The following is a 16296-nucleotide window of genomic DNA, read 5'->3' as shown; positions in this document are numbered from 1 at the left end:
ATGCTCATAAAAGTTAAAGCCCAGTTGCTAACTATAAAGTGAGCAAAACTTCACAAAATCTTATGGATGATATTTCATTTATTTCCTTTAAAATTTGCATCAAATAACTAGGAATTATAGTTTGTCAGTTTCAGTGAAAATACAAGTCACATGGTAGTTGCTAAGTTAGTATGTGTTTCTTTGAATGACAGATTGTAGGCATGTAAAATACAACTTGTCAGGAGATATAACTCAGCTGGAACTTTCACACACCCCAGGGAATTTGCAAAATCAGGGGAAAAGCAGTGAAAATGGTAGCTGGAAAATTGTTAGGAACCAAATTAAGATAAATAGAAAACTGTGCTTCTCTTTGCTTTAAAATTAGATAAATTATTTTAAAATTTTGTTCAACAGCATGCTTTTCCAATTTTAACTAGTTGCCCTTAGTCTGATTTAGTCTTATAGTCTTCAATCTGATTAATTAATGGAACTTATTCTAATGCAGAGGTGAATTGATGTCTTTCATAAAGAATAGAAAAATACCAAATTCAATTATCCTTTCATTTTCAGAATGAAAAAAAATCTTAAAGATTGTGATATTTAACTTAATTTTGTACTATATAAGCCATAGAACAATGATTGTTTAATGAAATAAATTAATAGTGATTTCAATTGGGCTAAAGAATATGGCAGTGTTTTTTAAAATGTGATTAGTACATGATATTAATGCTGAGTTATGTATCCCTGCTCCTGCATAATCACTACCAATTCATATTATTAAATGAATTTTAAAAATATTACTGAAGTCTTGCTATTTAAACTTTTAAATGGCAAGTAGTTGACAAAGAAATTCATTGGAATTATTCCTCCAAAGTTACTCAACTAGACATATTTTTGACTCAGTGATACAACCCCATGGTCATTAAAAACAAAGAGAAAAAACTCTTTAAATATTTAAGGCAGCACTTTTTGTCCTAGCAAAAGACTAGAAACAAAGTGGATATTGATCATTTGGAAATTGATTATGGTATATGAATGTAATGAGATATTATTTAATTGTAATAAATGACAAAAGAAATTAAGTCAAAGAAACTTAGGAAGACATGAACTGATGTGGAATGAAATGAACAGAACTGGGAGAATAATTCATACAGAGACTTTATCATTTTAAAGGAAAAGAATTTTGAAAGGCTTAAGAAATTTATCAATACAGTGCACCAACAGTGATTCCAGAGGGCTGACAATAAAGCATACCACTCACCTCTTGGCAGAGAGGTGATAGATTTGAGATTCAGAATAAGATATCTATTTTCAAATATGCCTTATACATAGATTTGTTAACTCCAGTGAGGCTTATTTGATGCAAAGAAGTGTAGGGTGTTTTTTGTTTGTTTTTTAATTGAGAAAGGATTTTTTTTTAAGAAAAACAAATTGAGATTCAAGAGGAAACATAAATAAATTAGCAGTTTGTTAAATTTGTTTTTTTTTTAAAGACTATTCCTAGTTAATATTAATGGTTTCACATGCATATTCCTCTTTCCATATTCCATGAAGAAATGGTCATATTTATTGATGTTAAGTATAGAATAACATCAAAAATAAAATTTTAAAAGGCAAATTAATTAGTTTTTTTGTTTATTTTTGTACATTTGCTATGAGACCACGCATCAAATCTATCTTTTCCCACTTGGATTAGATTGATGTGGCAAATCTCAGAAAGGAGCAATTCTTGTCTAACTAGTTAGACACTTTTTACTTTTAAACCAGCTAAGTTAAAACCATCCATTTAGAAAAATCTGAATTAACTTTATTAGTCACAGACAACCAAAGTTAAAAATCAGCAGCTAAATAACTAGATAGTATAAGGTTGAAATATTGTTGTGGTATAGGAAATGAGGATTTAAAAAAATATGGAAAGACTTGGACTTAATGAAGGGATAATGTTATCTATCTTCAAAAGAAGAGGACCAACAAGCATATCATGACCTTACATAGATGGATATGAATTTATACATGTATATATGTTTATAATTATAGATAGTATAGATATATTATAGATGTATATTGTAGATTATATATAGATATATAGATGATATGGTTCTGTATATAGATATAGGTGTCTGTATATATATATGTATATATATACATATATATGTATACACATGTGTGTATATACATATAAATGTAGCTGCTTTTAATTGTAGCCTTCTTAAGGAAAGTAGTAGGGGTGAGAGGGAGAAAGGGGGAAAAATAAAGTAAAACATGTACAGTAGATAACAAAAGAAAACCTACAAGGAAGCAAAGATGGATATTTCTGAACACAGGGCAGAGTATTATTTAGACTTGATTGAAATAAAAAATTTTTTTTGTATATTTCGAATCTTCTCATGTTCTGATAATCACACATGGCAATTGAAAAAAAAAACTTTTTCTATTTTGTATTTGTTTTAAGTAAATAAATAAAATTAAAATATAAAAATTAATAGTTAACTATTAAATTTTATCTCCTTCACCACCCCCTCCTCCATTCCACCCTACAAAAAATGCCTATAGTCACTTTCCTTTATCAGTATTGTGAAGTTCCTATTCCTTAGCCTGACGTTTTAGGCCACCATAATGTGGCAACACCCTTCCTGTCTTTACTTATCTTTTGTTTCCCATAAAACTGGAACTCTAGTCATTCCATCTGTCTTGGGCAAGCTTATCTTTCACTACTCTTTGATATAAACCCTTTATCCTCAGAAAGAGGATCTGGGTTCAAATCCTAACTCCTCCTACATTTATTTACTATTGTGATCTTGTGCAAGTCGCTATACTTCCATGAACCTGTTTTTCCTCAGCGGTAAAATGAGGAAGTGGGCTAGATGGCTTTTGGGGTCCCTTCAGGCTCTTAAACCATTTTGATTTTCAAATCAAAGAATCAGCTAGGACTCTTAACTTTACTCGTGTTTGGGCCTCAACCTGGAATGCGTGTTCTCTTCTCTCTAAATCCTGTGTGAGCTAGTCCAGGTCAAGGCCTGCCATCTCTCTGAAGACTATTTTCAACATCTCTCATTTGTTTTTCTAAATTCCTTCAGCATTTACTATCTAAATCATTCAGTTCGAGGCTGCCTTGTACTGTATACCTAATATAAGTATTCAATGGTAATTAATTGGGGCTAGAATGCAACATCTCATTTTAAATGGATAAGACTTATAAAACTGCTACTTTTATAAATTTATGACTTTTCATGTACATAATATAGACTTTAAAACAACTACTTTTTATTTATTTCATTAAGTAATCATTATCTGACTGCTATAGATAGAGTTCTATCTGTACTGGTGGAAATGCAAAAAAAAAAAAAAGATTTTTTTGTAGCTGTTTTTATGTATCTTACACATGATTAGGGATTTATACAAATACACAATACTATACTATATATAGTTACACATGAGTTTACTGTGAAATAGGAAAAGCTCATAAAAGTAGCAAAATATACTTTTTTGCAATCAGGAAAAGGAATGACCTTTTTTTAATTGGGAGTGTGAGAAGGGATCATTGGAGGCTTCTTAACTTCCATCTTAAGCAGATTTTCAGAAGTAGGAGATGGAAAGAAGGGGCTTTTTGTGTGTGTATGTGTAGGAAGAGGTCTCTGACAGAAGACAGAAATGTGGGGAAAGTAGGAAACAGGATGGAGTAGAGAAATATTCAATTCAGCAACCTTTATTAAGATTAGCAGAGTGTCTACACATAGTAGGTGTGTAATAAATAATTGTTTATTAATTTAGCATCTACTTGTTCATCTACAGTAGCATCTACTTGTGAGTAAACATGCTATATACTGGCTATATAAAGGCAAAAACAAAATAGTCCCTGCATTCAAGAAACATATTCTGAGGCTTGGGGGGAAGGGTGGTAGATCTTAATTTACTTAAACTTAAACTAAAACTTATATAGATAAATTTTAAAAACCAAAATTTATCCATTTAAGTATGAGTGAGCATCATCAGTGTGTGTATCCACATTTGCATGTGAAAGCAAAAAAAAAAAATCTGAAGAGGAAAAAATGTTTGGAGTGTGTGTGTATATGTGTGAGAGAGAGACAGAGAGACAAATAGAAGCAATGTGCCTAATATAGAAAATACACTGAGTGTGGAAATACTTCTCAAGAAACACCATGGTATAGGGAAAACAGTGCTGCTTTTAGCGTCAAAAGATGTGGTTCTATCCCAGTTTGAATCATAGATTTGAAGCCAGAGGGCATCTTATCCTCAGTCCTCTCATTTTTCGGGTGAGGTAACAAGGCCTAAAAAGGGGGAATGACTTAAGATACAGTTAGTTACCCATGTTATAAAATGTTGATTAATCTGTGAGTTTTTCATATGAATACTGCCTTCAGTGCGTGGTAGATTTAACATCATAAAAGAAAACAGATTTCTAAGTTGGCAAGTATGGTTTTTTTAAAAATATTATTTAGTTTTCACTCAGTTTGGTGGTCTATTTCAGCTAATTATTTCTTTAATTAAAAAAAAAACCTTTACTGTTCCAAATGCTAAATGATAGCTAGACTATATTTCATATAATAAAATTAAAGAATCATGTGACAAATCTTCAGATTCAAGACCTCAAAAAACATGTCATAAAGTGTTATCTGTCTTTTTCCCTCCAGGGTTGTTATGATCTGGTGACCAGTTTTATGGAAACAAATATGGGAATCATCGCTGGAGTGGCTTTTGGAATTGCATTCTCCCAGGTATGGGGACCTGCTCATTTATTTGTTCTCTGGCTTATATCCTTGTTGATTGATTGATATTTACTCTATTCTCTTTCACTCCCATTTCTTGTTCAGCTTTTCTTGCCACTCTGCCAGGTTACCTTTTACTTTAGGAAAAGCTGCTGCAATGGGGATAGAGCCTAATGCTTATTAATCTTCAGGTCATCTGTTTATTGATTTCCCTTTTTCAACTTAAATGAAGTTTTTACATCAAGGGAATATCAATTACAGTTCAACCAGCTTTTGTTTTCAACTTTTTCAACTTGTCTCTCCATTAAGTCAAATACAGGTTAATCCAACAAAGAACTGGCTTAATTGGAGCATAAACAATTCAAAATATCAAATAACTGATCCATATTTAGGGAAGACTTTTTTTTCCCCTTTTGCTAGTTGACCTGTTCCCTTCCCTTTTTTTCCCTTTGTTACTATGGATTTTGTGGAGGGTCTTTACTTTTAATAGGGCTGATTTCACTTCACATTCATTCTCAGCTTTAGTAATTGGTTATTTTCTTTTTTTCTATTAGCTCCTGAAATGTCAGGTAAATTTTTATCATGCACTCATGTTCTAAAAAGCCCAACTTTTCATTTAGGCAGTCTTATAAATTAGGCCTATGGGCTCAAGAATTAAAGAAGATTGACAAAAACTTTAGAAACTGAAAAAAGTTAATAATTTTTATGAAAGTTAAAAAAATCTCACCTCTAGCACTAAAATTTTCTTTAGGCCTCTAGAGTTGGGAAAAGCTGAAAAAATATTTGTAACTTGATAAATGACTTTACTAAATTAATGTTTAAGTCTAACTCTATTCATCCAACCCCAAACAATTTAAAAGTTAGTTCTTTCTTAATTAATATATTTCTATAACTTAAGTTTGGGGAACTATAATTTTCATATGTACATCCTATGAAACTAGAAAAGTTAGGCAAATAACTTTTCTTTCTCCCAAATAATATTAAAAAAAAAAAAACTAAAGACATTCATCTCAAAAAAAATATAGACCCATTTATTAAAAATGTCTTTGGTGATTTCTCATTGCAGTTTTAGAATTCTTTATTTTACAGTTAGACATATTTCCTGTTTCTTACATGCATTAAGCACTAGCATGAAATCATATATCAGGTAGAAGTGATCACAAAAAAAATTGAATTAAAAACCCTTAGCATTTCTGTAGCCATATTATAAAATATCATAATTGTGTTTCAAATCAATAGTCTTCTGATCTAGGTCTTTCTACTCCACCACAGAGCCTTCCATCAGGTTATTGTGAATTTTGGTAGTATAGTTACAATAACAGTTGGCATTTCAATAACATCTTGTTTACAGGGATGACACTTCTAAAGTGGATCCTGAATCATATGGATGATGCCAGTCTAGAGGGCTCACAGTAGAGAACTTTGAATGCTTAAAAATCAGCTAATATTTAGTTCACGGTTTTGTCGATCTGTATTGATCAGAAAGGACAGATTTGTGTTTAATATCAAGGAGGTTTTTATTTATGGAAAAAAGCTAATTTTGTTGAAATTCTCCCTAGTGAATGTCTAGAGAAGCAGCATAGTGTCTTGACTAAAGAGCAAGATCCAGGGTTAAGGGAAGACCTGTGTCTTTGCCTCCAATATAATATTGGCTGTGTCTAAAAAGTCTAAAAAGTGAGGACAATAATAGCATCTATTTTTATTTATTGTAAAAGTCAAATTAGCTATTATATAACTTATTATATAATATGTACATAACACATAACATTAATATAGGACATATATACTTATATATGTATTTGTATATATTATAATTTTATTGCATAGTATTCCTATTCCAATTTTTAATTGTTCAGAGTGTTAGGAAGTTCTTCCTCACACGAAACTAAAGTCTTCCTATATATTCTCAATTGTTTCTGTTTCTGTCTTCTAATGCTAAGCAGAAACACCCCACTTCCTTATGCCAATCCACTAAATACATGAAGCCAGCAATTATCTCATCCTCTCTCCCCAAAAACTTTCCTTTCTGTAAGCTGAACATTTTTAATTTCTTCAGTCTTACGTTTTGCTAATCATCCTCCTAGAAATACACACCAGTTTATCAGTGTCCTAATTAAAATACATTGAATTTCTTTTCTATATATGTACTTGAACCTCAGGACCTTCCTACCAGATCTTACTAGGTAGTGGGATTAAAAATCTCTTTGCAGGTATGAGAGGCAAGAAAGGTAGCAGTCCTTTCCCTAACCCCACTGATCTTTTCTCTCTCCTTGTCTTGTCCCTGACTACCTGGTTCATCCCTGTTGTAGCTATCCTAGGAAAATAGCATAATTTCCTAAGTGTTAAATAACAACAACAATAATAATAAAAAAAGCATATCTAAATCCAGGTCTAGTCTTTTGGAAGTGTAAATGTGATGTTTTGGCAAGTATTTTATTCATACTTACCCTCATAACCTTTAAAATGTTCTTCTGGACATCTGAGTATCCTTTAGTGCTTAGCAACACTGTGACAGCCCTTGTTACTGAATCCTGTTTTCTTCACTTTCCCCAAGAAAGGTGTCTGTTTCTCTCGACTTGACAGACTACCCTTCTGAACCTTGGTAACTTGTTGTATTGAGTTTTAGCAGCATTTGTTTTGTAGGATTTTTCCTTCCTGCCTGAATTATTCTTACATAGTTTCAACTTTAATTTAGAGTAAGTCAAGCCACAGATCAACCTAGCACCCTTAAGCACTCTCATATAACTTGTGTTTGGGATGTCACAGTAATGATGATGTTTTTATAGCATTGTCAGATTTACAAAATACACTTTTTACCACATCCCTGCTTCGTAGGGGTAATAACAAATGACTTATAAATTAGCCTTTTAAAATTTTTCAAGTATATTATTTTGTTTGAATCTCATAACAGCTTTGTGTTATGCCAAGAAACTGAGGCAAGATAGAGATTAGAGAATTTTAATATTTTATTAATGGAGAGCTTGAGTAGGGGCAAAACAGGCTCCATGTTGACCCCAGTTGGCTGGATTGGACTCTTGTCTCAAAGCATCCAGCAGTGATGAGAGATTCCAGGGATTCTTATAGGGTTCCAGCAATCAGGGAAACAAAGGCAGAGATGGGGGTAGAGCACTGGTGAGCCAGCGGGAACTTCCAGAACGGACCATAAATTCAGTTCTGACAGGTTAGGGGTAAGGAAGGATCATAAATTCTGATAAGTTGGGAGGACCAGGAGCTAGGATGTCCCAGAGAGGAGAGATGCCTACATATCTTGAGATAAACAATCTGCATTTTATGACTCTTTAGAATGCTTGTGGTCAGGGCTCCCAGCCCTAATTATCTCAGTCCTAATGGCCAGGAAAGGGGGTTGCCACCAGGGAGACTGAGGCATAACACTTGCAAGGAGAATAAGATCCATGCTACTATTCCCAGTTACAGTTGAAGACACTGGGACTCAGTTTGCCCAGGGCTATCCTGCTGTTAAGCATCAGAGTCATAATGCAAAGTTAGGGCCTCAGACCCCAGATTTAGGTCTCTTTCTTTTATGAGACTGTCTCACATGGAAAAACAGATATCCTGGGTCTGTAAAGATGGGCAAGAGGCCTTTACCTTATTCTCCTGTTTTCTACTAGGCTTGGCATCTGTCTTGGTGTCCCCTCAGGGCGATGTCTCAGGACTTAGAGGACTTGTCCTGCCCAAGTGTAGAATCCATTTGTCTGCATTTGAACTTGAACAGACAACCAGACACTCTGTCACTTCTTTCCTAATATTAAAAAAAAAAAAAATGAATTGGTTGATGGTATTTGATCACAAGAAAAAGTAAGTGTGTGTATATGATTGAGAGATGGGAGGCAAAAGTGGTGCTCCTTTGAGAACATACATGTCCCCCTCTCTGCTGCTTCTCCCTTTGTGCTTTCTATCTTTTGGTCCTCCCAGGCCCTTCAGGTGACACTGCCCAGAATTATGAGCCTCTTTGATGGCTCCCTTTGAGGGTAAACTCACTTATGTTTGAAGGCTGCCTTGTCCCACTGGACACATGTACAACTAGAGGGAGCTGTTGCTTTTTTTTAGCTCCCATTTGGTGTTATTTCCCCATTTCTTGCTAATATTAATCCAAGAATTTTGGAATTACTTCTCTTCCTAGGCTGAGCCAGGAAAATTTCCCAATCAGCATTTATTCACTTTCAATTCAGTTTAAGTTATTAGGAGTTTTCCCCAAAATGCAAAAGAAGTTCTCAGTTGAGTCGTTAGCATATAATCTTTCCAATTTCAAAATAGTTTTAATGAATTTGAGTTAGTGCTTGTCACTGGCCTCATTAGCTTTGTAGCTTTACTTACCTGCCCCTTTATGTTCTGGAAACTGGGGTTAGATTATACCCCAGAGAATAAAAGCATTAACCAAGGGGAAATTAGAGGCTTTCTTGCCATCTGAGGGTCTTTGCTGGTTATATTTCTGCCATGACCCTTCTTCCTGTAGCCCAAGATCCTCATGACAACATGCATTCTTAAACCTCTCTATGTTGATTTATTACCAACGATTTTCATTGTTTCCATGCTGAAATTTACAGCATGATTGCTACTTGGTGCTTTTAAACAGTGTTCCAATTAGTACCTGAGGTGTATCTAAAACTTGTTCCTAGGATAATGGGACAATACTCTGTCTTTAATGTGAAAAAACCTTTTCCTCTTCTGCTTCCCTACTTTGAAAATTAACATTTTAAAGATACATAGTTCCCTAGAGGAATTACTGATAAGAAGAAAGAAGAATAAAACACTGACAAAGCAGCTAGTGTTAGTATTAGTATTTTGGTTTGGTTTGTATTCATTAGATTGGGACTAATTACTTAGCCCTGTTCAACCAAATATAGGAACATATATCTCTTTTGGTGGCTAAATTGCTTAGGTCAGTGGTCCCAAATCTTCTATATGAACAATGGCCTACTGTTTTATAGCAGAGGAGAATAAACTCCCTCTCCTCTTATTTTCAAATAGAATTATTTTCTAATCTTGAAATTTTGGTAATTCATAAATAGAAATTTTTTAAAAACCCAATTCTTTATAGTATCATGGGTAGATTTAAGCTATGTGGATCTAAAAATAGAAAATAAAGGAAGATGATGGACAGTCACAGAGGCCATCTGCCAGCTGTAAAATAGAAATACATTTTGTGTATGCCAATTATTCTGGTATTTGTTTAATCTGAATAAAGATGGATGGAATTTGCTATATTCAGGTTAATCAAGTCTGACAGTCATGCATTGTTTATTGACCCAGACTAAATGAAAGGACAGATGCAGCCTGCCTTTGTGTGTAGAACATGACTTTACTTTTATGAAGATAAAATATTTGGTTTTAATTTTTTTATAATAAATTACCTTGGACAACATTTTTTCTTTTTAACCTAGTTTGATAGATAAAGAATTTTGGGACTATTCCTTCAATCAGGAAGGGGGAAAAAAAAGCACTGATTTGATGAAAATCAAGTGTCTCCAGTAGTTGGAATAATAATAATAATAACAATTCATATCTGCAGAGTACTCATTCCTGACAATATTATGAAATAAGTAATAAAAACATTCTTTCCATTTAACAGAGGAGGAAAGTAAGACTCGATGTAGATAATTATCTTGTTCACCATTACAGATAATAAGTATTAATAATACATGGGATTTGAATGTAGGTCTCCTGATTACCAAGTTACCAAGTCCAGGCTTCTTTTCACCATATTATACTTCTAGTATAGAAAGATTAGCCCTCTAAATACTGGCTGTCAACTTTTGTTGTCTAAAATAAAATCCAGTGTGAAGAGAAGTCCACGTATATTTTCATGTGATTTAAATAAGCTTCAATTTAGTATAGTTTTGGAAAAACAAAATTATTTTTACTGAAGGAATAAATTTTTTAAAAATTGTTTTCCTTCATGCAGATGAGAATTTGTTTATACTCCAGAAATGAGAGGCAGAAATGAATTTCAAGTGAACAGCATTTTTTTCTGCTTATTTTATTGCTGATTCGATGATAATGTTACTAGGTCCTACACTTTAGAGCTGAATGTTTTCTGTGTTACTAAGAATGCAAAATGGTGTGTTTCCCTGAAGGCCATGGATTTGAGTATAAACAATATTTAGCATAATATTTGGAGGTATTTTCTTGATCTGTTGTCTCTAAATTACAGCTAAGGATTCTTGGACTATAATATTTTTCATGCAAAATGAGAACTATAAAACATAAAGTTAAAGATTGTATTATATGTATACATACCTCTATGAGATGTTAAAAATATATATGAGATAGAAAAGATTGAGGCTTTTTAAGTTAAATACAAAAAATCATCTAACCCCTTTTCACAAATAAAATTACTATAACTTGTTGAAATTCAGTGACAGGAGAAAATTTAGGGCATAAGAGGTAGCTGATCTTGTAAAAGGAAGCAGTAATTCCAAGAATGGGTATCATTAAGATAGAAATAGGGTTTTGGAGAATAAGTTTGTAACCCAAGCTTCCAAAGCCAATTGCTATGAGATTTTCTTCAGTAGTGGAGGTCTTTGGTCCATAAGAGGTGGGGTGGAGTTGCTAAGAGCCTGAGATAGGGAAATCTGGTCTCATTGGTCTCTTCAGGGATGCTAGCTTTCACTCAAGAGAAAAGATACATGCTACACTCTTTTTAGGTCACTATAGAAAGCAAAAGACTCAAGGAAAAAGCCAGCATGATAAAAAATCAGCATGAGAGGAGCTGGCGATCTGTCATGTCAATCTTTTCCCAGCTTTTCTGGATTTTCCTTCTAGAGTTTCCTCCTCAAGTTGGAATCTAGAATCCCCTAAACAAAATGGGGAGATCAGACCTCTTCTCTCTCCTGCTCATATCATTTCTGCTCCACCTGTCATGCAGGAATGGGACATTGGTCTCTACCACTGAAGGGAAAGTCTCACATAAATGGACTTAGGGATTCAGGTTTTAAGTATATATGTGTAAAATGGAAGAGGAAATTGTTCTTTGGGTAGAATCATGTTCTAATTAAGGAGTTGGGGTGACAAGACTAATTAATCGAGTGTATAGGAAGCTATTTTGAGCAAGATACATAAAGTTAAGAGATTAAGGCAAAATACATAGAAGGTGGGGCAGCTAAGTAGTGCAGTGGAAAGAGCACCAGCCCTGAGGTCAGGAGGACCTGAGTTGATATCTGGCCTGAGATATCAGGCCACATCCTGAGGCAATTGGGGTTAAGTGACTTGCCCCGGGTCACAATTGGGGTTAAGTGACTTGGCGAGGGTCACACAGCCAGGACATGTTAAGGTTTTTTTAATTAGAACATGATTCTAGTCTAGAACATGATCAAGGTCATTTTGATTGTATGATGCCTGGTCATCACTAAAACAAGTGAGTGACATAAAGATGAATATGAGAAACACTGTATATTTTCTCTCTGAAGTATATTGGCCAATTTTCTAGCATATCATGAATGGCAGCTGAAGCTAAGAATTGCCATTAAGCTTACCAAATAAGATAATAAATGTGGCTAAATTGTTTAACCAGTAGGTGTTTCCTTGGCAGGGAAAAGAATAGACTTTAGGGTTAAAATATAAAATAGAATTTTCACAGTAAGGATTTTGCTTCTTCAGAGATCACAAACCAAGATTTGCTCCAGAATTTTTGGTCATCACTCTTTTATGAGGTTCATTTGTGCCATTACCTAAATTAAGGAAAATATCTGTTTCATCTGTTGAAGCATCATTAGTCGATGACAAGATTATTCTAATTTTTAATTAATATGTTGTAATATTTTAGGAGTCAGTATGATAACTGAGTTCTTCTTAAATTTCTGTTGAGGGCTAATCTAGAAAGCAAAATCTAAACCCAAAATCCTGATGCAGGAATGTAGGATTTACCTTACATTTGGGATCAGTAATCCTGAACTCAGTGAATTTAATACAATTTCTCTGTATTGTACTTGATTCTAATTTTTCAAAAAACAAGCCAAGGAAAGGAGTATCTAAAATAGAGTCCCAATTGTCCACAAGGGCCAGAATTCATTCAAGTACATGGAAGGAACTTGATTCTCTTTTGCATTTTTCTTCCCTGCAATAGTTGATTGGTATGCTGTTGGCCTGCTGTCTGTCCCGATTTATCACTGCCAATCAGTATGAGATGGTGTAATAAAAAAGGTAAGTTTTATTTACATTTATATGTACTTCTATTTCTATTCATAGGTGTACATACTCATATATATATTTTGTAGATATTGTATAAGAGTTGCCCTCAAGATTCAATTAATGGGCAAATATTGTATAGCTAAGCTTTGGCAGCTGAAGGGATTTTAATAGGGAATAGCCTTTTGGGATTCCATAACAATCTTGAGGCCTTTAAGGCAACATTTGGAGAGAATTATATCCTGTACACTTTTTAAAAGGTTTTCTTTTTCTTGATTTATATTATTTAAACAAGCATTTCTTGAATGGCCCGCTGTGTGTCAGACCTGACACTGGTAGAAAAATCAAGCCTTTGGTAAACACTTTCTTTATGCTTGGCACAGTTCTAGGTACTAGGACACAAATACACTAATACATGTAAGCAAAATGGTCTCCTCTGAGAATTTACATTTTAAAAGAGAAGGGAAGAGAACATAATGGGGAACCAGAAGGGATGGAGGTGAGGGGTCAGGAAAGGCAGAGGGAGGGACCAGGAGAGAGGTCTATGAGTATATAGGTATGAAGATAGGTATGAAACAATACTTGCTAACACCCAGCTTATTAAACAGGCCTATTTTCTGCATCATTACTTGCCTAAACCCACTCATCAGTTAATTTTCTTCTTAGTTTCATAGGGATGTTGGAGAAAGAAGAAACCTGTTTCCAAACTGGGAGCTGCAACAATCTAGGAAGAGTTTCAAGGAATATTACAGCATACTACACACACACACACACACACACACACACACACACACACACACACATGCATACATGTAACTTAAACGCCAACAGACACGACGTCTCAGCTCCACTTGTCAAATTGTACCACACCTAGAGTTCCATCTGTGAAGTCCTGTCGTGCCACACAGTAGCCCAAGTTGTTTTGCATCTAGTACTGTACAACACTCCATCTTCAAAGGCTCTGAGTAAGGTGGCGCTATTGTTATGCCCTTGGCCATACGGTAGTTGCATTGTCACTTAAAGGTAATCAATCCATTAACAATGTTGATCAGACTCTGCATGTAGTGGCTGGAGGGCATTCTTAGCCTTTCACCGAGGTTAATAAATGTTGCACATGTTCATCTAAACAAGTATATGAAATATTTCTCTTCTTTTGGTTTAATCGTCTTTAATTTTGTTTTATTTACTGCTTTACTAAGGACTTTTCCTCCCCTTCCTCAAACTATCTTGATCTTAGAAAGAAAAACCAATAATAGACCATGAAGATATTCAGAGGGAAATTTTTGAAAATGTCATACTTGAAGGAAATTGTTTTTCTTGATTTTTAGACATCGTTGATTATTACTCTGTTGTATGCCTCATATGTATATAGATCGTTTAGTGAATTTTTGCCTCTGACTTTGAACCTGTGTAGTACTGTTACAAATCTGTGTTGTTGTTCACTATAAAGGCAATAATATCACCTCTTTTTTCCCCTAAAGATAATATAAGCTAATCCTGATTGTGCTGTATTTTGACTTTTTTCTTTCTATAATTATATTTCTTTCATGCATTGCTATTACAGTCATCAAGAATATCATCAAATTGATTAAAATGAGTGTTTGGGGAGGAGCAAAAATTCAAAACCTTTAAAAATAGACATTTTTAAATAATGCCTCTGTCTAGCATGCCAAGAATGCATTGATATTGTGAGCATTTGTGATACATATGTTAATAAATGGAGCCATTATGGGTTTATTTGTGTTTTGTTTTAATTTTATTTTCACCTGACTTTCCTCTTCAATCTCTCTTTCTTTCTCTTCCTTCCTCTCCCTCTCTTCTTTCCTCCCTCCTTCCCTCCATCCCTATATCTCTTTTTCCCTCCCTCGCCCTAGCTCCATCCTTCACCCTGAAACCTAAATATAGAAAATTTGGTTTTATCAGTAAATATTTTGAAAACTTTAGACAGCTTTGTAAAGTAGATATTTTTGAATGAGGAAATACAACTATCAAAATTTCTTTAAATAACTTTCTCAAGACCCTGTGAAGTGAATATAACGGATATTGGCAGAATGAATTGCAGGCTCTCCTTCCCTATTTCTCATCATATGGATAAAACTCAGTATGTGGACAAAGATATCATATTTTTCAATTTCTCTTAATATCCAGATAATACTTTTTACTATTGTACTAAAGTATAAATATTTTACACATGATTAAAAGTAGCATTTTAATTTAAACAGGCATTGAGTTTCAGCAATAGTAAATGTAAAACTCATTGGTTTTCAACTCAATGGCTTAATTCCTATATAAATGAGCAAGGAAGATCAGTGATATCTTCACAATCTGAGGAAAGATGAAATAATTTGTTATGTTTAAATATTCTATAATTAGTAAGTAATGAGTTTGCTTTCTTTTTGGGCAGGCATTTGGGGCTAAATGACTTACCCAGGGTCATACAGCTAGTGTTTGAGATTAGATTTGAACTGAGGTCTTCCTCTTTCCAGGACCAGTACTACATGCATTGTACCACCTAGATGTCCCAAGGAAGTGGCTTTTTATACAAATTTAGGCATTTGTTAACTATATTTCTCCATGAGAACTTATAGAACTTAAGAGTTTACAAAGAAATTTCAAAAGCATTCTCATTGTGGTCTTACAGTCAGAGGTAAGTACAAGTAATATTGTTATTTACAGGGAGGAAGATGAAATTTAAAAAGTTAATGTACCTGTCCAAAGTCACACAGCTAGTAAATAGTGTAGCTGTATCATGAATCCTAGTCTTCTAACTTCTAAATACAGTGCTTTTCCCACTAAAATACTATATTTAAAAAAAAGAAAGAGAGAGAAAGTTTAACCATCCTCAGCTGTAAATCAAATACCCATCAGGGAGCCAGTATTTTCAAAGAAAGGCTTTTATGGAAAATCCATATTTCATAACTTTTCCAGTCAATTAAAAATACTATACCCAATTTTTCCATAGAGTAATATAGGTAGAATTTATATAGCATTTCAAGTTTTGTAAAATTACTTTACATGTTATCTCATTTAATCCTCATAACAACCCCAAAGGTAGGTTAGCTTCCCCAAGTTTCCTATTTAGCAAAAGGAAATAGAGAGTTGAATGAGCAATTTTATCTAGTTCACATACCTAGTATGTGAGGCAGTACTTGAATTCAAGTATTCCTGACTTAAAGTTCAAGCACAGTAAACAGTAAGCCATTTTTATATATTGTAAAATTGTACTCCCATGCTACTCTTCCAATTAACATACTTCATTATATCAGTCTTCAGAGGATAGTAGCTAATTCAAGTTCTAAGGATGACCCTAGAACTATAACTAGGAATGAGATGATAAATGTTTAACAGCCAGCTTTCCACAAATAAATATATATATGTGTGTGTGTGTGTGTGTGTGTGTGAACATATATGCACTATATATATTCACACATATATGTGTGTGCTC

At 33.9% G+C, this 16296-nt stretch overlaps 1 protein-coding gene across 1 annotated transcript in view; it reads left to right on the top strand.

Annotated features, from left to right (window-relative positions):
- TSPAN7 (tetraspanin 7) overlaps positions 1 to 14588 on the top strand; it is a 108913-nt gene extending 94325 nt beyond the window's left edge. The window contains exons 6-8 of the mRNA XM_051985034.1: positions 4632 to 4715; positions 12790 to 12866; positions 13518 to 14588. Coding sequence (XP_051840994.1) covers positions 4632 to 4715; positions 12790 to 12858 — 153 coding nt within the window. The 3' untranslated portion in view covers positions 12859 to 12866; positions 13518 to 14588. The remainder of the gene's footprint in view (positions 1 to 4631; positions 4716 to 12789; positions 12867 to 13517) is intronic.
- Positions 14589 to 16296: the final 1708 nt, after the last annotated feature.

This window comes from Antechinus flavipes, chromosome 3, assembly GCF_016432865.1.
Source record: "Antechinus flavipes isolate AdamAnt ecotype Samford, QLD, Australia chromosome 3, AdamAnt_v2, whole genome shotgun sequence".
In the NCBI taxonomy this organism is placed as follows: Eukaryota; Metazoa; Chordata; class Mammalia; order Dasyuromorphia; family Dasyuridae; genus Antechinus; species Antechinus flavipes.
The sequence above is the reverse complement of the archived record's forward strand: the minus strand, read 5'-3'. Positions and strand labels throughout refer to the sequence as shown.